General features: G+C 35.8%; 1 protein-coding gene across 4 annotated transcripts in view; it reads right to left on the reverse strand.

The window, feature by feature from the left end:
* Nucleotides 1-3,471: 3,471 nt before the first annotated feature.
* Nucleotides 3,472-24,453, reverse strand: part of SLC27A6 (solute carrier family 27 member 6) — a 41,533-nt gene continuing 20,551 nt past the window's right edge. For 2 of the 4 annotated variants that reach the window (XM_054186904.1, XM_054186906.1), the window contains exons 6-11: nt 20,360-20,554; nt 11,577-11,667; nt 9,435-9,633; nt 8,735-8,832; nt 6,611-6,741; nt 3,472-4,591 (exon numbers count right to left, since the gene is read on the reverse strand). In XM_054186904.1, the coding sequence (XP_054042879.1) occupies nt 4,415-4,591; nt 6,611-6,741; nt 8,735-8,832; nt 9,435-9,633; nt 11,577-11,667; nt 20,360-20,554 (891 nt within the window). In that variant the 3' untranslated portion in view covers nt 3,472-4,414. The remainder of the gene's footprint in view (nt 4,592-6,610; nt 6,742-8,734; nt 8,833-9,434; nt 9,634-11,576; nt 11,668-20,359; nt 20,555-24,453) is intronic. The other 2 variants (XM_054186905.1, XM_054186908.1) reach the window with 2 other exon arrangements.

Consider the following 24,453-nt stretch of genomic DNA (forward strand, 5'->3'; position numbering starts at 1 on the left):
GTCAGCATCGCAGGATCAGTAACTTGAAGAAAAGTTGACAATGACAACAAGTGGGTTTTTTGCCAGTCCAAGGGCTCTTTTTATAGGAATTATTCCTGTATATGGTGCAGCTGACATAATGCAAACCGCACCCCTCCCCGCTCCCAGACTTGTAATGCAGGACTGTGCAATAACGGGAGCTGTGCAAACCTCATGGTGCCAGCAACAGGTCCAGAAGGAAATAGGTCAAAATATGGCAGCGATGAAGACTGCTTTGTTACAGTGCAAAAGCAACTCCTGACCGTTCAATTTGAACTGTGCCTGATGCAGTCCTTGGAGAAACTGAATGAAGACTATTTCGGTAAAAGATTCTCAGACTGTGGAGAACTTGTGGATTTGTTAGTGATACAGACGTTTCATTTCACTCTGATAATAACCTGTTTTATTTAAAACTACCGTTGCCATCTACATCATATAATCTAGTTGCCCAATTAAGGGTGTAGTGTGTAAGGTATTATGTCCTGAATACCAGAACACAATCGGATGATCTTCTGATGTTACCCTTATGATGAAATTAATTATCAGACTATGCTGTCAGTTACTGACAGTACTGCTAATAATATACATCACATTAAATTTGTTCCTAAAATTACTACTATTCATGTACAACTTTCTTTGGCTGTCTACTGAATCTTTGAATCTAATTTTACTAAAATAAATAGCATTTTTTGAGATAGAAAATTTTACACAGAAGGACCTTATTTACTTGAAAGTAGTTTTGAATTAATGAATAAGGTATGTGTCATAATTTCTGTTGTGTGTGAGAATGCAATGCACGGTTGCATTGTTAGCTGGAGACAGGCTACTGAAAATGGATCATCACTTTTTTTTTTGTCTTTTTTGTCTTTCCTCCCTTAGCCACCCAGTATCTTTTAATTTAAAAAATGCAAACAGGATTGCTCCTTCCTTTACCTCCTTTTTCCTCCACAAAAAAAATAATATGCCAAACCAAGAGTAGAAGATATTTTCTGTATGTTGTCTGCAGGAAATTTGTAGGTCAATTGAAATACATTCTTTATGGTGGCTGTTACAGGTGTGGGAATGCTGGTGGAAGTGTGAGGGATGGTTTAGATGCTTTATCGCTTGAAAAGCTGTATCTGCCTGACTTGATTGAGGACAATAAAATTCAGGCCATGATCTGCTTAGGAACTTTGCATTTTTTTACAGTTTCCTGGGGAACCTGAGAATGATTTATGAAAAATAACCCAGGCTATAACTGTATTAACTGTACCAGATTCACTAGGACAAGACAGTGGATATGTGTTTACCCTTGGAGAATTTTACCTTCCCTAAATGAGAATTCCAATCTCATTTTTTTTAAAATAAACATTTCTTTCATCATCAACCATCCCCAGTTTCAGAGGAAAACTTCACAGCACTAAATCTCAAAAATAATTGCTTTTATTTATTTTAATCTCCCTGTCTCTTCGTTTTTTAATATGTGAGGTTAGCAGTGCAGCTCTCCATCCACACCTCAGCCACCTTCAGCTGCTTCTTTACCCCTAACGACATGAAATGAAACTTCACGGTCAAATACTGGGGCATAATTTTGCAGCGACACTCAAGCCATCAGCCCTCAGCCACTCCACGTGTTGATTGGGGTATGAGGGTAGGAAACAAACAGGTTGGTCCAAATATTTTCTCATTCTGAAAGGAAGGCCCTTTCTGGTGTTTGATGTGAACATCATTACCATTCAGCCTAACTTCAGTGCCTGTTCAACAATTTACATATCCATGGGAAATGTGACATTTTGCTGCAACATGCTCCAGTGCATCTGCTGGCACCTAACCTACTGGCTAAGAGAAAGGAAACTACTGGATTGACAATTATACACTGTTTTCCCTTTAGGAAATACAGAGCCTATGGGTCCGTAGATTTTCCCTTTATTATTTCCTTGATGTCATAAGCATCCTGTCTCTTGAGACAGTGCATGGGACTAAGGAATTCTGTATTTCTCTAGTGGTCACAGCTGGGAAACAAACACCTGTAGGCTGCTCAAGCCAGCCAAGTTAAAAGATTCCTGCTGCTGCTGAAATGCACCGCAGAGCTCAGAAGCACCAACTGGCTGCCCTAGTAGTGGACCGACTGTGAAAGTTAGCACACATGCAGTTTTCTTCCTCTAATGCACTCTCCTCCCTAACCACTCCACACAGGATCCATCTTCTTCAACTTAGGTACTTTACAAAATAAGCCACTGAATGGTGACACTCATGAACATGTTTTTGTTTCCTTTTTTTTTTTTTTTTTTTAAAATATGGAAAGGTATTTACTTGTTTCCTTATTTGTTTTCCATTTTTTCCCCCTCTCATTTCTGCTGCATCTAAGTGGTGGAACCTTTTCACTAGTCATAAATAGTATCAAATACTGTAAAGCAAAATAAATTCAAAAAAGTCGTAAATCTGATATGCAAGCAAGCTAAGCATTTGATTTCATTATATTAATTTATATTCTATTACAAGATTAAACATGCTACTGTGGAGCTCAGGGTACTTTTTTTTTAAATGATTTTTAAAATAAATTATTTGCCATAGGGACTGCATAATTTTTACTGTTGTAATAAAAGAAAAGGGATCCTGAAGTATATTCAGCACACACTTATGGTAAGATTGGCATAAATTTGCTCAAAATTATAAACTAACTTGCAAAGTTTGGTTTAACTTTATGGTAAATACTTGATTCTTAAATTTGCAGTTATTGACTAGGAAAGCGCAACTATCTGCAGAACAGAGCAATGGTACTTCCCTCTGTCTGAATAAGCAGCAAGCCTCCCCCAGCTTTCTGTCATAGACAACCATTTTGGGAACTACATAAAGAAACAGGTATGAAAAGTGGGACTGCTCAGGAACTGCTAGACCATTGTGATCCCTTCCATCCTTACCCAGCAGTCCTCTCCTTTCACCTTTATGTACTTAACAATTACATTAACATCTACGCCAACATAAAGCATGATGTTGGCGTAAGTACTGTTTGGTCTTGCTGCTTTGTAAATCACAAAATTGCAAACTCGCTTATTCAGAAATATAACCAAGCTATGAATCTTCGTCTGTTTTTTACTGCACCCTTGGTTTGGGTTTTTAGAGGAAAATTATGAAAATGATAATCAGAGGATCAAAAGCTGACACAAGTTCTAATGTCATTAGATGAACAAAGTAGAAAGGAACAAGAAAAGATATTTTTTTTAAGTATGTTACATCCTACTCTTTCATAAGAGCCTGGTTTAATACCACAGTTATGATAGAAGAGAGACTTCTGATGCCCAGTGTTGAAGAGAGTCACCCTTTCAGTTATTCTATGATACTGCTTCCAGCTGATCAAAGCTGGCATCACAATCCATTAAAGGAGGACACTGTGCAAGTAGTGCTTCCAAACAGGCTACAAAACAGGCTTTACCCAATCAGACTTAAACTGAGACAGTACAGAATTTGGTTTAGATAATCATATACTTTATTTAAAAACTTTTTAAAAGCAATGCATTAGAACATACGATGTAGAATTTTAAAATTTCTGCTCTATTTTATACTCATAAAATAATAATCTCTGGCAGTCATTAGTATGAGTAAGGAAGCTATTTGTTAGTCAATATGCATGACAAAGTGCTGTAATAAATCTATTTATGCTATATAAGTGATTTTCCCCATTAAGTGTGCACATTTTCTCTGCCTATTGTTGTTTTGATGCTAAACATTTCACAAAAGTTTGCTCTGTCTTCAGAATTTGACACTCCAAACAGCCAGTTTAACAAATGAAGGAGCACAGATTACGGCAAAAAAATCTCAGCAGTGATGTTAGTATAAACCTCTTAGTTTTGTGTTTGGAGGGCTTCTGCTTCACGCTTTTTCATCTTACGTTCCATCAGAAAAGTCATCTGCAGATTTTTTTCTTCCAACCACTATCAAATCTTCATTTCTTAAAATATATTCAGATGTATATATGAAATGTAAACTACTTTTAAAAAAGATGTTCCTGGCATATTTTCACTCTCTAGAAACAACAACTTGTGTCACGATACCTTTATATGTCGAGTCTCTTTTTACTGTTTTATAACACATATCATTTATGTTCACTTATTACTATGAGAAACTACCAGACTCAGCATTTATATTCCAAAATTAAGATAAAACAGATTTCAGTCACGTTTTTCAGAACACATTTTCAGTCACGTAGGTAATTTACTTAGAAATTGGTCTCAAGAGGTAAAAAATTATTAGTGAATAATGATCAAGTGAGGAAAGATACAACATACATCTGAACGTAAGTATCAAGTATATAAAATATTATTCTGGATAACTACGTATAAATACAATAATCAATGCTACTGTTTTCTCTTACAGCAGCTTGTAGAGACTGTCCCTTAATAGCCTATTATTAGGTTAATTAAAGTTTCATTTTCCCAGATAAGATCATCTCATGTACTTCTTTGGTTAACAAGACATATGCTTTCTTAGAATTATCTAAAAAATAAAGAGGATCAGCAATTGTAGATGGATTAAAACCTTCATCCACCAGTTGAAATTTTTGTTGTTTGAATGTTCCAGTCATTTCCATTTTTTCCTATAGAAAAGAGAAAGATTTATTATTCAAGAGAAGAGTGCTCACTTCCACATTCGTTTTTGAAAATCTTACTTGATACAAGGTTAATACGTTTATTCTCATTACGCTGGAAAACTAGAACTTTTGTGCTGCTATGGCCCCACACCCGGAGACACGGTGGAAAAAAATTATGGCCCATTGCTTTCTGTATCGCTGTGCAGTGTCTCATTTGGTGCAGCCCCAGCCTGCCTGAGACAATCTAGCTTTTTCATTTGTGCACATTATAAACCTACACATTGTAAGGAATCTGAGAGTAAAAACTGCATTATCAAGAACTTCTTAATGATAAAACTCAGGAAATTTTCTGTATCTGTGATTATTGCCACGTTAAATAAAGGGTTGAAAGAATCACATACTAGATCAACCATACTCATACTCAGCCAGGTCCAAATAAAGGTGGATCTTTACCATACATTTTATGTTTTCAAGCTTCTTTTCAGTGTCACTGTGTCCCTTGGAAAAAGTAGTGTGAGGAATCTCCAGAGAGACTCCTTTCTCTGTCCTCCCCACCCCTTCTCAGCCCCACTTTATGACCTCTCTCCATTATCTCCTCTCCTGTCTTTACATTTTTATATATGTGCAAACAACCTCCGAAAACAAAAAATTAAGTATTATCTCAGCTATTCTATCTACTCCAGATATACCTCCAGATTGTATCTACCTGCTTTTGTTGGTCTGGAAACATTCTGACATCTTCTAAAGTGTGATTACATGTCACATCAAACTCAATAGGTTTTTCATTTTTTCCCTTGAAGTTCCACTCGCTACCTTCTCTCTTGGTTAATGACAACAATACCAACAGCAATTCATCTGTAATGTAGGCATTTAAATTCTAATTGAATTCCAGATACTTCATATCCAGCCTACGTCGAAGATTCAGATTCCTGTTGCCCAGTGTAAAGGCTTTTTTGTACCCCTATATAGCAATAGGTTTTCATGATTTCGTAAACTGACTACTGCAAAATTGGGAAGTGTAATCTTGCTTGCTTGTATCAGAACGCTGCTGCAAAAGGTATCTTCCTGGATTTATGAGACAGATATATATACTTATATATAAATTTCAATTTCAAGGTCCTACATAGACTTCTCCTTTGCTCCCCTTTATTCTGAATCAGCATTCAATCTCTCATTGGCCCAGGGAACCACCTTCCAGAACTTATCTTCTCTTTTCAAACAATGATTATTTTTTTTTATCGTCTCCTCAGATGTAGGAGACTTCTTTCATAAATACCTTCAAAAACATTTTTCTGTTTGCTTGTTTCATGATGTTTTCAAAACACCAGAAATGAAGATGTTCATCAGATTTCACTTACCATGATGATCAGTATTGTATGTTTTATGTACTCTCCCACTTTTCCTAGCCATATGTAGTCCATTGTATTACATTTACATTTTTAACTCTTTGGGAGAGGGACTATATTTTTTTCCAAAATTGGACAGTTACTACAATAAAGTACCAGTACACAAATAGGGATGACAAGATGATTATGGTAGAGACCATAATAACGTACATTTTTAATTGACCTTTTCAATTTACCTAGTACCTTTTAAAATGCTTTAATTTTTGTCATTACACTGCAGCAAATAACATTTCATTTATTGTGCACAGTCTCCTGCATCTATTCTCTCATTTCCACTGAAGAAAATGGATTTTAGATTATTTTCTCTAGAAGCCATTGTTCACATTTTACTAATCTGAATCTTTTTGTTTTGCCATGTTCATGCTTCTAATCTCCCTAAATCCTTTTGTATGATGTTTATCCTTACTTGCATAATTCCTCCCATTTAACATAATCTGCAAATTGTATTCACTTTTTGTGAAATTCCTTTCCCAGGACTCCATTAATGAAGACAGCAAATAGGACCAGTTCTAAAACCAATCAAGTGATATATGAACAAGCACTTTTTGTTGTTCATTTAGCCATCTCTGTGTTCAAATGATGTAGATATTTGTATGCACCGTGCAATAATGCAGCTTACCTGGACTCTTAAAAAAAGAGGACAAGCATAACTTGGTAGATAGGTCACTACTTGCTTATACATTTGCTCCAAGTCTAATGATGTATTTGGTTTTAAAATAAGAGAGACCATTCCTGCTTTTCCTTCATGATCTGGGGGAAAGGAAGCGAGATGAGAATTTTGAAACATGAATAAAGTTGACATTTTAGTGATGAACCTTAAAAAAAGAACTGCAATGCATTAATAAACTGGCAGTCATATATCCTCTTCTGAGTTTCAGTAAAGCTGGAAGATTACATTCATATTATATAGGGTATTACATACGTTTGGAGATCATTCAAGTGCTCAATTAAGCAATAAGCTGTAAATGAGTTTGGCAGGTAAGAGTAAATTGAGTCCCATGCTCAATATTAATCAGTAAATGTGTATAAACATCAACACCATTCCTCTCACAAATGCGAGAGTGCTGACCCTCTTGCCCAGCTTAGCCACTTATGTCTTCTCCTCAGTTTTAGCCTTTCTCTCTTGCCAGTATCTTCTCTCAAAACTGTGGATCTGAATGTTGTTAACAAAGAGAGAGAGATTAGAAGTTCCTACTGGTTTGTCTGGAAAGAGAGAGCACTTTGAGTCTATGGGAAAGACATATAAAGGCAATGAACTTCAGCAATCAAAAATAACTGCACACTTTAATCATCAGCTAGTAATAACAGCAGAGACATTCTGCCAACCTTATCTTTTTTCTCCTTTCTGTATTTTTTTTTTTTTGCTAATGCTACAAAATCTGTGAGGAACTCGATTTGTTTATGTTTAAGTGCAATTATCAAGGCAGTCACATAAACTGGGTAGGAATCTGCAGGTAAATGTTTTATAGGAAAGCAGAAGCTCTGATTTTCAGTCAGCCTTCTTTATTACAATCTTTCTTGTATGGCTTTAAACTAGAGTTAAGTGACACCTTTTATCACATTTTTAACCCTTTTATCATTTTGTGCAGTATTTACGCTGGACAACAACCAAGCATCCAGCCAGCTTCTCTCTCAGTCCCTTCTCCCATGGGATGGGAAGGGAATAGAAGGAAAGCAAGAAGACCGATATATCAAGATAATGGTGCGTTAACAGGGAAAGCAAAAGCGGCATGCACAAGCAAAGTACAAACAGGACTTCATTCACTATTTCCCACCATCAGGCAGATGTCCAGCTACTTCCTGCAGGGCAGGGCCTCACTCAGCGCATGCGGTGGTTGCTTGGGAAGAGAAACGCCATAACCACAAACGTCTCACCCTTTTCTTTTCCCCAAGCTTTTATTACTGAGCATGGTATCATATGATATGGAATATCCCTTTGGTCAGTTTGGGCCTGCTGTCCCACCTACATCTGCTCCCACCTTCTCGCCCACCCCCAGCATACTCGCTGCCGGGAGAAAGTGCAAGCTTCGCTCAGCAAAAGCCAAGTGTTTGTTAAGTTATCAACACTGTTTTAGCCACCAATATGAAGCATAGCACGCTACGGACACCTATAAAGAAACTTATCTCTATCCCAGCCAGACCTATACACATTTTAGAAAAGATTTAGCATGAATGGGAATCAATACCAGATGGTCTAATGAAAATTAACACCAAAAAATTATTAAAAAGAAATTAATGGGTTCTTAAAAATAATTTATTTATTTTTATCTTCATTCTCTTTTTTTACCTAGGCCTTGGGCTTGTAATATACCTGTTTACATATGGTTTATGAGGCTAAGTGAAAAGTGAAGTAAAATGGAAGAATGTCTTCATACACTTTCCTTTAGAGTTACTTTAATTCTTACCTTGTTGACATTTTATTTTGACACATGGATGTGTGGATTTTCCATGGATGTGAATTTAATAGATCTTTAAAATTTAATTTAGATTATGTAGCTATCACAAATTCACGAAAGGTAACTTTTCAAAAATACGCATCACTGCATACACATAAAAATGCGTGATTCAGTGTCTCATTCACAATCTGGTGGTATTTTCTTTATCTACGTCTACATTTTAGCTAGGTATTAAACAGATGACTCAATCAGAAGTGATTTACAGCTTTAAAGCATGAAATACAAGAGTTATGAGGGTTAAGAACTGTCCTAGGGGAATTAAAAAATACACCTAAAGCTTCTTTTACCTGGCACAGATACACCATACACATTTGCTTCTTGTATGAAGTCCAACATTACAATGACATCGGCAACTTCTGTAGTTGCAACATTCTCCCCCTTCCATCTAAAACATGTGAAAAAATAACTTAATCCCATGAAAGCATACAGACACCTCCTCTTCAAAACAACATTAACTTTCAGTGTAACTCCATTCATTTCAGGCTAATAACACCTCAAATTTGTTCCCACTCGTCACGTTGGTATATTGATCTGATCACCAGAAGGCCGCTTGCAATTCAAATGGTGCTGCATATTAGCTATCACTATAAAGCACGATGAAAGCTTATCATAATCTGATACAATAGTTTTCAAAATCTTGGCACGTATGTAAATGTATCAAATGTGACCACTCTTTACTATTTGGCACTTTTTTCTCCACTTCAGTATCCAACTTCCTTGCTCAGAGCAAAACCATCGCTAGTTTCTATGCTCATGGGAAGGACTGTTGTAATTCCTACAAAACATTCTGGAAATGAGCTATCCAGCTCCATGGGAACACTTTTTACAAAATTAAGCCCCGGTGATCCCCTTCAAGATCATTATAAACTACATCACAATAGTAATAAACTGAACACTCCTGGCTGAAAACAAATAGAACGGTATTATTCTATTCTGCATGCCCATGTTTTTTTAATGAAGAAATGTGAAAAGAAACAATGATTATACCTGAAGGTATCTCCAATCCTGTCCCAAAAATAAAGAAAATTTTCATGGTCTTGAACCATTAGATCTCCAGTATTAAAATAAAGATCTCCCTTCTTAAATACCTCACAGAGCAATTTCTTTTCTGTGTGTCTCTTACTGCCAGCGTAACCAAAGAAAGGATTCTTCGCATTGACTTTGGAAATGAGAAGACCAGCCTCACCTATACAGAGAAGTAGAAAGAATGTAAACCTAAGGTATCATTGCACAATTCCTGTACTACACATTAAGATTAATTTGGTACATATGATTTTGCAAGACCAGGAACCAAGTCTGGCAGGGTTCAGTACATAATTCCCAATAATAAAAACTTAACTGTTTCTACTGCTTTACAATTCCTACATGCAAAGTAACCATAAAGACACAGAATAATATTGTTCACTGACATTCCCAGTCTTTTGTGTTTCTTCCTGACAATTAATCAAACAGTTTTCTCCCAGAATTGTCATTTATCAGTTGTGAGTTCACTAGTTGGTTTACTATGCTCTCAAAGTGCACACTTCAAGTGAATAATCTGTCCCACTCCCCACCTTATTGAATTTCCAGTGATAGGTCTCAACTTTATCAGCTTCCTACTGAAAAACTAGTGTTAATAAAAAGCAGGTGTTCAACCCAGGCATTAAATCCCTATTTAGTCTCCTTTCAGAAGTTCTGAGAACACTTCTTAGAATCATAGAATCATTTAGGTTGGAAAAGACCCTTGGGATCGAGTCCAACCGTCATCTCCACTATACAAAGTTCTCCCTTACACCACATCCCTTAACACTACATCTAAAGGAGTCTTAAACACATTCAGAGATGGTGACTCCACCACCTCCCTGGGCAGTCTATTCCAGTGTCTGACCACTCTTTCTGCGAAGAATTTTTTCCTAATGTCCAGCCTAAACCTACTTTTAAGAATTCTTAAGAATTTTCATTGTGATACAGCCTCATTGCTTTATTTTTGGAGCAAAATATAGAAGTTTTGATTTTTTTTTCTCAAAAAATAAGGAGAGATGGGGATAGCATTACCCTGTTACGTATATTGAGCATCAGATTGTTCGTTTGCTGAAAGTGGAATAGTTGTATGTACTCCTAACATTTTGTAAGCACATTCTGAACAATAAAGTTTAAGAGTTACATTACATGAAAGATTATAAATATGACAATATATAAAAATAAAAATCTGTCAAAAGGTAGGCACAATTTTTAATTTAAGACTGCCTTCTCATAAAAGAACCATGCCTTTTTTCCATAAATTGGTTGTGTTTACGGTGAAAGCATTTAGTTCACTGGTAGTGGCACTGTGGCCATGATGCTCTGAAGTCTTACAGATAGAGATAATACTTTTTATTAGAATGACTGATATAATTGGAAAAAAAATAGACCAGGTGTATAATTAGTGCATGTGTTCCCTTCACAGGTCAGTCTGACATCCCTAGAGATAACTTCCTAAAAATTTTCACGTTTTGGGAACTGTATTTTCCTGAAAGTGCCCATCTCTGATTAAGAACTGTTAGAGAATCTCTTAAGTCCTTTGAAAAATCTATTTCAGCTGCCCTGACATTTAATATCAGTTTTTCTCACTTCATCTTCTAGGCATTAATTACAGCTGTTGCGTTCCTACAGTACAACAGAGATGCTTCAGTACCTGATAAACACTTGGAAAATAGGAATAATCGAGAGATACAAGATACTTGATAAGTATTTTGAAGACAGCTATAATCATATAACCTCTTTAACAACAACAACAAAAAGATAAGCATTTACTCTAATCCACCAGTCTTTCTTGTAGATCTCTTAGACAGCCATCTCACTATATTAACCTCCTTTAAAAAACACAGAGGTCATTATCTACATGTTCTGACATAGTATCACATCACTTTTGTACACTGCTCTTCTGTGAATATATCCAAAGATCTTCTAAGTTTTTCTGGTGTCAGCACTGGTATGTTTCATAATGTTCTGTCTTAGATCAAAAATTAATATTACTTTTGTTAGAGCAAAGAGTGATAGCTGATGTTGGCATAGTACAGTAACACAATGGCAAGGCTCCTTAAAAAAATTCTCTGGAGTATTTGCATTACAATCAAAAGGCCATTATAGCCTACTAAAATACATACTTACCTTTCTTAACTTTTTCACACCAACCGTGCTTATTTCTAATTGGTTCATCTTTTTGGAAATCATACTTGATTAAATCAAATGGGAAAAAAAGCTAAAAAAGGGAAAAAGGGTCATCAGTTATTCATCTACACAGTGACACCTAGTGGCAGCAAATATAAGCAAGGAAACCCTTACTCAAGTCCTGCTCATCTACAAGTAGAATGTAGTTTCATTTAAAACTGAAAACATTCTGTACGTAGACTTACACAATTTCCTGGAGGTAAGCAACATCAAAACATTTTTCAAATCTTGTAACTTTCAAAAATACTTGGTGAATTAACTGTAATTTTATTAATTTCCTTATAAATAAGGTATGGGATCCACATGTCAGTGGTAGAGCCTACATGAGTCAGGATATCTGGAACTTAGCTGACATTTAATGGTGGTGGCTAATATGAAAAGTGTTCTTGGGGGTCTTCTGACATCTAAACTGGCACAGCAAAGGCCTTAATCTCCTTACAAAGGGAAACTTGTTTCCTGTTGGGCTTTACTCTTGTTTAACTAGCCTCAAGCTTTCTCAGGCTGGTGTATAGTGGAAAGCCTTATCACGAGCACCAGAGGATATGTAGTCCCACATCATCTGACATGGTTATGTAGCTGTGCATGTTCCACAGTTATGTCAGGGTAAGTTCTGCGTTTTTCTGAAATACTGCGAACCCTTGAGTCCTGACACTGCTGACCTAACTTACCTCTTAGTTATATTTTGCAACTAACCTTCCTCTTGTGTAAGGATCACAGAGAACGTGGCTCTGAGTAAGCCGAAGGAGAGGGCAAGATACCCTTATCAATGCCAGAAATTGCAATACTTTTTTTCTCCAGTATACAGGGTCTGATTCTTATTTCACTTCATTTTTCTACTGTGACATAAATCCAAATTAGACCCTTGAGAGATGCTGACAAACATCGTATGTCTGGTACTATATGGATCACTGTGTTTGCAGTTATTATACTAAGGCTTCAGTTTACCCAGCTAGGAATTCTGATTTCACTTTTCATAAAGAAGTATATCAGCAATCTATTTAACAGCTAGTCAAACCACGGATATACAATTATCTTCTCCTGGAGAAATCCTGGCAAGCAGAGAAAATTTTAAAAACATATGAATATACACCTGCACTCTTCACAATACAGAAGTGCAATATAATTTAAGGATGGTGTTACGAAAGTGACTGAAGTAAAAGGCAGAACAAACCCTTTTGCTTTCCTGCAACTAATGTTGGTGAAGAGTCGCATAATTATTTTATCCTAATTTGAATTGTTTCTGTAGCTACAGCACATCATTTTGTTTTCAAAGAAGTCTGAATAAATAGCAACCTGAATCAAACATCAAGCACACAATTTCAGCTTCCTATGGACAAATTTGTTTCACCGAGTCTTTTCAATGTTCACCACTGTGTTTTCCCTCTACCCCAAGTATGAAACAAAAAGATACTTTTAACAGCTGATCAAAGGAACAAGATCATAGCATGCAAAATTAAGTCATGGTCCAAGAATTGGACACTTTTTGAATAAAGTGAAGACTATTTTTATAATAACTACAGATTACAGCATTTATCAAAATCAAGAATTTCTGGGCCAAAAAAGTTCACCTTAGTTAGACAATAACTGTATTATTCTTGATGAACAGAATGGGAGGTATTCATAATAAACAGAAGTCATTTTTTCTTAGAGTCTTTTCTTTTGGCTGTCTACATTTAATGCTGTTCTTTTTCACTTATTTTTTATACAGATACTTTAATAGGCTTCATATGACAGAACAAATGCAATGAATAATACAAATAATAAGAATGAAATGGTATAAAATGAAATGTTATTTGATATTTTTGTGTTTGATTAGAACAGCAGTGTGCCCTGTTCAGTTCCATTTTTATCTGTTCATTCCTCCAGAGCTCAATAGCCGTATCTCGTCAACATATTAGGCTGTATGATGCATCATTTTAAGTTGTTATAAGTACTCAGAAACTTTAAGTGTCTGACATGATCTAAAAACCATTGAGGCTTTTACTATATTTTTGTTGCTGCATACATGTTTTAGTGCCTCCAACTTCAGAGTATTAACTATGCCCATGCCACTTAGCTTTTTGAAATAAGTCAAGCAAATACATAACTAAAAGGTGAAAACACCACATATTGCATTAGACACGCATAATGAAACTATGCCAATATACATTCTGTGCAAACAGCTGCTGCTGCGCAAACAGCTTTCTTTTCATATTAAGTACTAGAAAATGAAAGCTCCAGAGCAAAGCATTTAGTCTGGGTACAGGCCTACATTTATTTTATCTCATTATTTAAAGTTTATTGGAAAAGAGGGCCTGAGCTGTTGAAGCATTACGATATTATTTTCACAGAGTACTGCATGCAGCATTCATCATTTTAATCTACATTTTACTCCCTAAAGCACCACATAAATGGACCAAACAAAAAGCACCATTTATCTAACCGAAACTTAAAATTAATTAAACTGCAACATTATTGCCTGTTAGTATGCTTCCTGGATGTTATCTAATGACAGCGTCCCACCCCCTTCCTTTCTTTTTTAATTGACTGGAAATGTGTGAGTTTAAATATTGTTTTGAAAATAGTTTTGAAATTCCTGAAGTTTCAACTTTTAGTAAATGCTTGCAGAACCTTCATCAGAGAACAAAGATCACAAGCTATTGCTTTTTATTTAGTTATTTGTTTTAGAGATGAGATATTGTTGAATTCTGTAGCAGAATATCTGTTTATAAAACAAAGCATTATATTACAAACCATTACTCCATTTGGGGTCACACCAGAGAGACCCCCACCTGGAGTACTGCATCCAGCTCTGGCGTCCTTGGCACAGGAAGGACACGGACCTGTTGAAGTGAGTACAGAGGAAGGGCACAAAGATGATCAGGGGGCTGAAGCACCTATGCTATGAGGACAGGCTGAGAGAGTTGGGGTTATTCAGCCTGGAGAAGAGAAGGCTTAAAGGCGCCCTACAGGAAAGATGGGGACAAACTTTTCAGTAGGGCCTATTGCAATAGGACAAGGGATAATGGCTTTAAACTAAAAGAGGGAAGATTTAGACTAGATATAAGGAAGAAATGTTTTACAATGAGGGTGGTGAAACAGTGGCACAGGTTGCCCAGAGAGGCGGTAGCTGCCCCATCCCTGGCAACATTCAAGGTCAGGTTGGACGGGGCTCTGAGCAACCTGACCTAGTTGAAAGTGTCCCTGCTCATTGCCAGAGAAGTTGGACTAGATGACCTTTAAAGGTCCCTTCCAACCCAAACTATTCTATGATTCCATTTACTATAGTTAGTTCCAAGCATCTTAAAAAACTGAAATGTAAGAAAAAAATAATTATGGAGCATAGTATCATCACATCTTATAAATGTTTTAAAAATATATTTGTAATGTCTTATTTATGCTCTAAAGAGTAGATGTATAGGTCCTCTGCATAGTTTTGTTAGCAAAAATATACAAAACAAAAAAATTAAAACTATGCTTGATATTAATTGAATCACCACATATTATAATAAAATACCTTGGAATACACTTAAGTACCTTAGATTATTTTAGATACCTTAGATTATTTTAGCTCAAAACTAGTCAAAAAAGTGAAACAACACTAATTTTTATTGGCCAATGAACTTCCACTGCTTGGAGTAACACATCAATGTTCTTCCTGTGAATCCAGTTTTCCAGGGTCTTAAGATTTGCTTAAACCTAACTTTGTTTACTTCTAAACTAAAAAGTATCTCTTCTGACACTTCTGTAACTGTATGAAAAAAGTGCATAACACTAATTCTGAGTTGCTGTGTGAAAGACAGAATACTTTATATGTTGAAATGATTTATGATTTGTTATAAGATTTAAGTGTTTCTCAGCTCAAAGCTAATTTTGATCCATGCAGTTCTGAGTAAGAGAGATCGAGATTCCTGTAATGGTTGGAATACGTATGCTTAAAATAATCAAAAAATACATGTATAAATAAAGTTTGGAATATTTTTTTTACGTGCTGTTTTTTTTCAGGTGCTGTGAGTTTTAACTTGCCATGGGTTATTTTTAACCCTTCTTACAAGCTTCCTTGGATCTTGTTAGTCCCATTCTCCTATTGCATGTTCTTTGTGAGAATTTCAGTGTAAGAAAGAGATTTAGATATATATTTGATAACATGACTGAGAGTCTTACAGAGTTTTCCCATACCACATTTATATAAACACACACACACACAATGTATGTCATATATAATAAAATTAATAATTAATGTTAACTACATACATATGTATGTCAGATGCACATATTAACCAGTAATTTATTATATTACTATGTTAATTTATACACTATCTTCTTTGCAAAACATTTTTAAGCTTTAACAACTAAAAAGCTATTCACAGGCTTCTACTTTTCTGGTCATTGACTTTATATGAACATCCTTATTGAAGGATTTGTTCATATACCACAGTGACACTCTCCAGCATATGAACCAACCCCTCTTATATAAAGGGTATAGAATGAAAATAAGTAAGTGCAAAGAAGAGCAGTGCTTCAAGTTAACATCTCGCACCCAGTGGCTTCTTGGATGTCTGGCAACTGCTGTAACATTCATTTGTTTCTTCCTATTAACTTGTGTCTTCCAAAGTATTTATGAAAATTAATGTGTTATGTAGAACCTTAATATTTATAACAAGTATTTGTCTCCAACCCGTGGCAGCTACTGATGGGATAGTTACTTTGCTCATTCTGAGAGCTCAATTTGTCTTTTAAAGCTGTAACTTTTGCCTGCATTTCACCTTTAGAAACTGTGCCATTCCCACTACCTACAACAGAAATTCCTTCATATTTCTTTTCCTTTTTCCCTGCTAAAAATATTATGCTTTGAACCTACCTCAGTATCTGTATGTATGGGCTTTTATACTGCATTTACTTCATTCTGACTTGCAATTATGCCAGTAGAGAGAGTAATTTTCTTCCTTTTCCGTTACTGTAACACATATACAAACACACAAGCCTCTTCCCCTTTCTCAGTTCTCTCTCTATTTCCAGTTCAAGAAACAGGTGTTTAGGAAATCCCTAGAGAGTACGTCTAAGGGTATCTCCCCGTGTCATCCCATGTGTCAAGGGAATAAAGTTTCAAAAGTTGTAGGATTTCCTTGAGGAAATAAAAAAAAACCCAGGAATTGGATGGCTGGGCCTTGTCAGTGCTATTCTCTGCTTTCCAGCAGGAAACAGTCTCCCTTTCCAACTTCAGATCATTCATGGGTCAGCAAATCAAAAATAAAGCTGCTCTCCTTTACATATTGCGAGATGTCCAGCAGATGTCATTCAGACTGAAGTAAAACGAACACATCAGCTACACTTCAGAATGCATTGTTTAACAATCTGTTACCTGTAAAATGTATTTAGAAAACCCCAAACATGGCAAATGCCTTAAATAAGTCAAAACGAACTTATCTACGGCATTAAAATACATAGTTTGTGTCACAATACTCACAGATTGTGGAGTGATCAAAAATACGTATGAAAGGACCCCAAACTTAAGCATTTCTTTAAATATGTACTTTAAAAAAAAAAATAATAAAATCACTAAAAAGTATGTCTCATGATATTTTCAACATTCCTTTCTCTCTCAGCCTCTTCTAGACTTTTCTGAAACTGCACTGTATCTAAGCCCTTGTTCATGTCAACACTACTCTGCTTCAGCATACAAGGGAGCTAGCTGCTCCTGCAAACAAGTGTCCTGAAGCAGGCTGAAGGAACTGCCATCCAGAGGAACCGCACCGATGGCAGAAGCAGAGCCCCAGTAGCTAACAGACTGCAGAAATGTTAATTTGAGACCTGTAACTATTGTAATATTATTAATACGCAGTGTTGTTCCACTGACACAAATTCCTTCAGAGAAAGAGACCATGGGCATTGCACAACCATAAATGCTCTGGATAAAAACATATTACTTACGGAAAAGCTCCTGATGGAGGAGTCTCTTGAAACATCCTTGATTTGGAAGAGATTTTGGGCCGTTCTATTTCCACATAAAATGGGTCATATGATCCACCCACTGACCTGGCTAGACGTACCTTGCCAATGTAACCAAGGTGAGGTTTGTCGCAGCACTGAATCTGGTTTTTGGTGACAACCTTCATTCTCCCCTCAAACTCTAGTCATAGAACACCAAATGTATATGCACTGGGGAGGGCTTAGGAGCCAATAGACCTCAGGGCCCTTGGAGAATGGTAGCAGCTGAATATTGAGCCTGCTCACAAATAATGTGCTTTAGCTACTTTCCTTATGACGGAAACTACAGAAATAACTGAAGACTTACTGTAGAGTTATTTCTAGGGAAAAGAGAGCATTGAAAAAGACAGAATAAAACTGATTTCAAGCCAAGCCAAATGGAATGAATGTCTTTTTCCGGTTCATAAAATATCTTATGGTCTTTCCATATTCATACTGAGTAAGCAAGGGGAGAATCCATAATTATCTTAGCAGACTATACTGACGTTTCCACAGACTGTAACAGTTCCAACTTGGAATAGTATATAAATTATAGCAATGATGTCTAGTGAGATCAAATATTCAGTTACAACTGCATTTGTTTTTTAATTGCAGTTTACATGAGCTATTTTTTCTCCTAATCTGCAGTGACTAACTCAAATCATAAGTCCAATCATTAAAGAAGAAAAAGTAGGATATTTCATGTGCAAAAAACCCCAAAATAATAATATTTTCTTTTGGAAACAGAAACAGCATGTTATTGACATATGAAGTGCCACTATAGATTAATGCAAAACCTCCACATTACTTGATTAAAAATGCAGATAATTAAATCAAAAAATAGGTGATTTCAAGTCTAATCCTTTATCTGCTGTAACCTTTACATTGTATAACCAAAAGGTTAATGATTTATGACAAAACTCTGTCAAAAGTTCTGAAATACTGAAAACAAGTTTACTCAGGTTTGAAACAAATTTAAAATTTCATAAGATTAAAAAGCTTAAAATAATTAATGCATGTGACTTAGAAAAGTCTGAAACAAAAATTAACATGGTCTCTAAGGTTCCTGGTGCACCTACTACTCCCTAAATTCCAGATTCCTGATTTCCTGTAGTGGTTCTGTACCCTTCTAGAGACACCCATCAGCACCAGATGTCCACTGTGCGTACTACAGAGCATCAATCATGCAGAACAGAGACCCAGCAGAGCCAGTCTGCTTAAATTCCTGAGCTCTCAACAGTTTCTGAAAAACACACTAGCTCTTGTGGTGTTATTCTGAGTGTTTCCAGGTTCCTCCCTGCAGTCTGGGTTCCCATCCCAGAAACGAAGAATTTCTCTGGCCCCAAGTTGTAAAGTAGTCTGCAGTGATCACGATGTGGTGATGCTGTATTGAAGTTGTGGACCCTGGAACGTATGCTGCCCAGAAACCTGTTTGCATGTCACCAGAAGATCTCTCTGATGTATTTCCAAACAGTAGTGTTACATCATTCTCTGAAAAAAAGTTTTGTCTGGACATTTTACTATCAGTTCTCCTCAGGAACACAAATGCCAGTTAAGTCAGCAGGATTTGTATATATAGACAGTTATCTCAGTATGGATAAGTATCTCAGTTAATTAGCACATTCTAGGTAATGTGTGTAGCCCTATTTATTTCAAGAAGAGTAAAAATTGGCAAAAAAAAGAACATAATGTTAAATATCTAGTCTCCTTGCTAGAAAGCCTTGCTAAGTAATCTTTCATATTATTAGCTTAAGTTTGGGACATATGTTACTTACTAACTTCTCAAACCATTTAAGAGGTGGTATTAATAGGACCCAAGGCAAAAAATCTATCTGAATTTCAAGCTGAAATAAATTCTTCTTCATTTACTCAGATGGATGAAGGAAAAGCCAATGTATGTGATATAAATAATATGTATTCCTCTTCCCCAAGACATATAACTTCCATTGTCAAAGCTGATGAAATACAAAACAGAGACTATTGAATAAGCAGTGAAAAAAAGGTATGTTTTTTTCTTGGTTTAGTAACATAGAATGAACCAAATAAATATAGCAGACTTGGGAGATAAAGAGGCGTAGAATTTTTAAATTAACATCCTTGGCAAGTATTCTCTGTCACTATTACTTAACAGTGATTATATTTGTATTGTGATATCTTTGAAATTTCTGAATAATGATACACACTAGATGTAGTTTGTGTTACTTATGTTTAATTGCACCTAGGTATAAAATACCTCTTAAAGTTACATCTGCCTGTAAGTTACTTTATTTTAAGTACTATTAATTCCCATTTATGCCAAATATTTGCATAGCAATATGCAAAATGCAATATAAATACACTCTTTGAAAACTGTTTTAAATATAATGCATAGAACACCAAGTCAGAACAGGACACTTGTATGTTTATTTCACAGATAATGAGTCCTTTGGTAATAAAACAAATCTGACTTCCTCTTTTGTCACTTAATATAGTAGAGATTTGAAATGACACTCGGAACCTACTCAAAACTGTCAGAAGAAAGGCAAGGCCTTTTGACTTGTGAACTTCAAGAAAAATCTAAGCATTACTGCTGAAAGTATCACTGGGTTGGGTGCTAAGCACTATCTGCAATACTTTGGCAGCCAAGATTTTACAAAGGGTCAATTCAACTTGCAATAACGAAGTTAGAAAATTTGCCTTGGATTTATGACTGCAGCCCCATGTCCTGTGGTCAAACTGAGAAACACATTTACCTTCAGCACTCCCTTTTACAAAGTACAATGTAAACAAATAGTCACCTTATAAAAGAAATTGGTGCGTCCAACAGATCCAATTTTTCCTGTGTGGTTCATGAAACAAATGTTTCCTTCAGTAGCACCATAAAACTCACAGATCTTAACAGCACCAAATCTGTCTAAAAATTCTCTCCATACATCAATTCTTACTCCATTTCCAACTGCTAATCGGACTTTGTGATTTTTTTCTCCTTCCTTCTGTTAAAAAAAGAAATAAATAATTTAAAATATACTGATAAATGCATCTGATTGTTGCATATATTGTGGGGAAAATGTACCTTCTTTAAATACATAAAGTATAAACAACAACAAAAAAAGAAAAACAGAAATTAAGAAGTTAAAGAAAGCTGGCATAGCTCGCCTACAGCTACAATGTAGCAAACTGCAATCAAAAAACTATTATCTTGTTAAACAAGCAAATTATTTCCTGAATAATGGCTACATTAATTTATATAAACACTTCCACATTTTAAAACTTGTATCGACTCAGTCTGTTTTAACTCAGACGAATTAGAAAACTGGGAAGAACAGAGAAAAGCAGGAATTATTTCTGTCAAGGGATTAAAGTCTGCATAGATTAATAGTTACTTTATTGTGTCTTCAGACTGATTATAAGCAACAATCAGATTTCACACATTGGTAATATCTGTTTCTTCCCACACATTACGTATGAGTCATCTTCTGTATTTCTTTCAATATTAAGACTCACAAGATTTTGTTCAATGTTACTTGGAATACATTATTTCTTGGTGATCTTGAGGCTTTACTGTTGTCAACTCCCATGTTTTATTACAAGAAACACAATAGTTTGTGTCCAGCCTGTTCAGTGAGACCCTCTAATTTTATGAATACATGCCTAAACCTTGCGATTGGGTGGAGCACCTTTAAAATACAATCCGATTTAAATCAAAGTATCAGAAGGCACAAGAGCTAAAATGTTATTTTGTTGTTTTTGGTTTTTTTTTCTGATTTCACCTATTTTAAAATAAGGCTCCATTTTTAATCATTGCAAATGGCAATGAAGAATGCCTGAGAAGTGAGACAGCACAAAATAAACACAGGTACAGTTTGTTACCACATACCTTTAGAACTGCATAGCACTCTGGTACTGCAACACTGTCTGTATATACCTCTAAATATGTACACTTATACAAACGTATACAAACACATATACACTTATACACATATATTCACACTTTTTTTATATCTGTATATATTTTTGTGTTTATATATATATACAGACACATCCACATACATATACTAAAGAAAGCAGATAGTCCCTATTTTCTGTTCTATTAAAGTTCCCCTTCCAACTTTAATCCAGTATGAATTAGGTATGTCTTTAGAGTGAAAATCCATTTTAGCACCTTTAATGTGGCATAAAAGTACAGCAAATTATTTCTGTGAAGATGAGATCTGGTCAGCTGACTAAAACAGGAATCTTTAAGTATTTTGGATATTAAAACCAGTGAAGCTTCTACTGAGTATATAGACAGGACTGCTCCTCCGAGGGTTATGTCTTCGCCAAATTCAATTTTTCATGAGGATTGTGAATTCTCACTTGTGTAACAAGAACTGCAAGCACAGTAAAATTTTAAGTTCCTCCCCTAAATCACAAAGACGAACCGAGTTTTTGTTCTTCCCTCTTCAAAACCAATAACTCATAAAGAGATAAAAAGTTCCTTTATTAAGCTTCAGAGTCTTTCTTCTGGAAGTTAAGTCCCTCTTGCTGGAATGATTCACCTATTTCACTAGCTGCTGGTAGCTCTTGGTATATTACAATCTGAGGCATTTTCCTGCTATTTTACCTCAAAACTACATCACTCACTGCTTCACTAATCTTTTTTTTTTTTTTTTTTTTTTTTTTACACAACAACCCAATACTTTCCTTCTCCCTCTCTCTCACCTCTTACTTTAGATGCAAAAAGAGAAAGTGTTTCAGTGCTACTTTGAACTTTGTCTGGAAAGCTATAAACTCTTTTTTTTTTCCCCCAGAAGACTGTCTGCCATCTTTTGAATATTCCAGTCAGATCAACTTAAAACTTTTCAAAGTGGGTTATTTCCATTACAGTTTCATTGCTAAACTGAAATTAACATGTCAGTAACTGAACTGTAGTTACCCCTTGCTTACGCCACTGAATTATTCAAATGTACTGCCTTTGCTGAGATATGAAAAATAGCACTAGAGATTCTTTCCCAAAAATCCTTTGTTCCACAATGAACAGAAGAGACAAATATGTGCGTATCTATACACACACTAATTAAGTGGGTCATTAATCAGGCTAAGAACCTTCAAAATCTCTGGAGACCAAGTTAATAAGCAGGTGAGTTTGCTTCTGTTATTTATACTTTAAAAAAATAAACGCATTTAAGTCTATTTGCTGAAAAGACACAAACTAGGATGAACCAGAAAACAATGGATTATGTTGTGTGTTTTTTTTTCAAAAGGACAAATACAGCATCATTTATAAGTGCAGTTACTTCAATACCGTCAATTCCTCATGTTACAGCATCACAGAATCACAGAATTGTAGGGGTTGGAAGGGACCTTTGGAGATCATCCAGTCCAACCCCCCGGCCAGAGCAGGTTCAAAGAATATTTTTGCTGGTTTATTTTACTACAGCACGAAGTTGTTTCTCTAGTGGAAAAGACGCAGAGTAAACCTGACAGGTCAGCATTCTACTGTGCTTGCAATGTTAACACCTGTCAACAATACTACCTCACTTTAGGAAGTATTCTCGGAAGGCATTCAGCCCTCCTGCAAAAATACAACGAAGGTGTATGATGTCATCAAGAACTCATCACAGAAAGTGAATTTTCTTAAAAAGAGAGGGCAGCAATTCACTTCTTCATAACTAAGGTAAATTTTCTGTTCGACTGCTTTGCTGCAACTGCCGTATTTGTGATTTAGTCAGTTCCACCACAGCTCTACCCATCTGTTGATACAAGACTCCCACTGCAGGGCTTTCTGGGGAAAAGGCATTAAAACTGTCATGCATTTAGCAGCCTTTCAACCGTAAGAATGGAAATTATACGTAATTTAATCTCCCAGCAGGTTTAATAAGTATGAAGAAAATTATTACAATGAGGGAAACTTTGAACAGTGATAATTCACATTAGTTTTACATGTAAGTGAATTCATATAGCTATTTTTTACATGTTTTTATCTAAACCTTTGTATAATATATGACATTAATTCATGTTGACTTTACGTGTAACTAACTTTCAATGGAAAGTGAATCACAGTAAATAAAATAGAATTAGCCATTTTAACACCTTTTTCATGACTTGATCTATATATTCATCATCTGTACTACTCTCCAGATCACTGCCAGAGTCCAACTCTAGGGCAGGCGTGTTGGTATCCATGGGCACTCTGGCTGAAAATTTACGCAGTAAATAAAGTGCAATAAATAAGAGAAGGGAAGGTAAAGCGATGATAATTCCAACAAGTTCTAGAAACATAGTTGAGTGATGCACACTTAGGGTGTCCTAATGTATGAAAATTGAAATAAATTAAGTATGCAGGAACTTATTCTTTAAACAGACTATGGCACCAAACAGTCATGCTTTGAATTTCTGCCATATTCAGATGGCATTTCATCAACTAGCTTCCCTCCAGTACAGTAGACAGAATTATAAGAGTAGGAGGAATTCCAAGGAGTCACCTAGTTACCTAGAGTCATCTCTTCTGGGAGACAAGGTCTACTATCCCTGTGCCATTCTTGACACCTGAACAAGCTGTGGCACGTCAGCCAGTTACCGTGCAACATTTGGTATGCAGCTGGCCAGCATGCGTATTGTCAGCCTACTGCAACAGCATAGTACCTAGTTAATACTTCCTTCACTAAAAGCTGTATTTCCTCACAATATCTCATATATGAAGGACTCAGTGCCTTGCCATTGTCAACCACCATAAGTAAGTTCAAATAATGTGAAATAAAATGGGGATTCAGTCTATACCCACTTATTTCTAACAGTAAAGGTGAAACATTTTTTTTCAATGCCTTTTTGAAGCTTTAATAGGGAAGAACTGTTCTTACCTTACACCTGGACTTTTCTTAATTCTGCTGAGATCTTTGAACCGTATGCCAAA

The sequence above is a fragment of the Rissa tridactyla genome, chromosome Z (assembly GCF_028500815.1).
Source record: "Rissa tridactyla isolate bRisTri1 chromosome Z, bRisTri1.patW.cur.20221130, whole genome shotgun sequence".
In the NCBI taxonomy this organism is placed as follows: domain Eukaryota; kingdom Metazoa; phylum Chordata; class Aves; order Charadriiformes; family Laridae; genus Rissa; species Rissa tridactyla.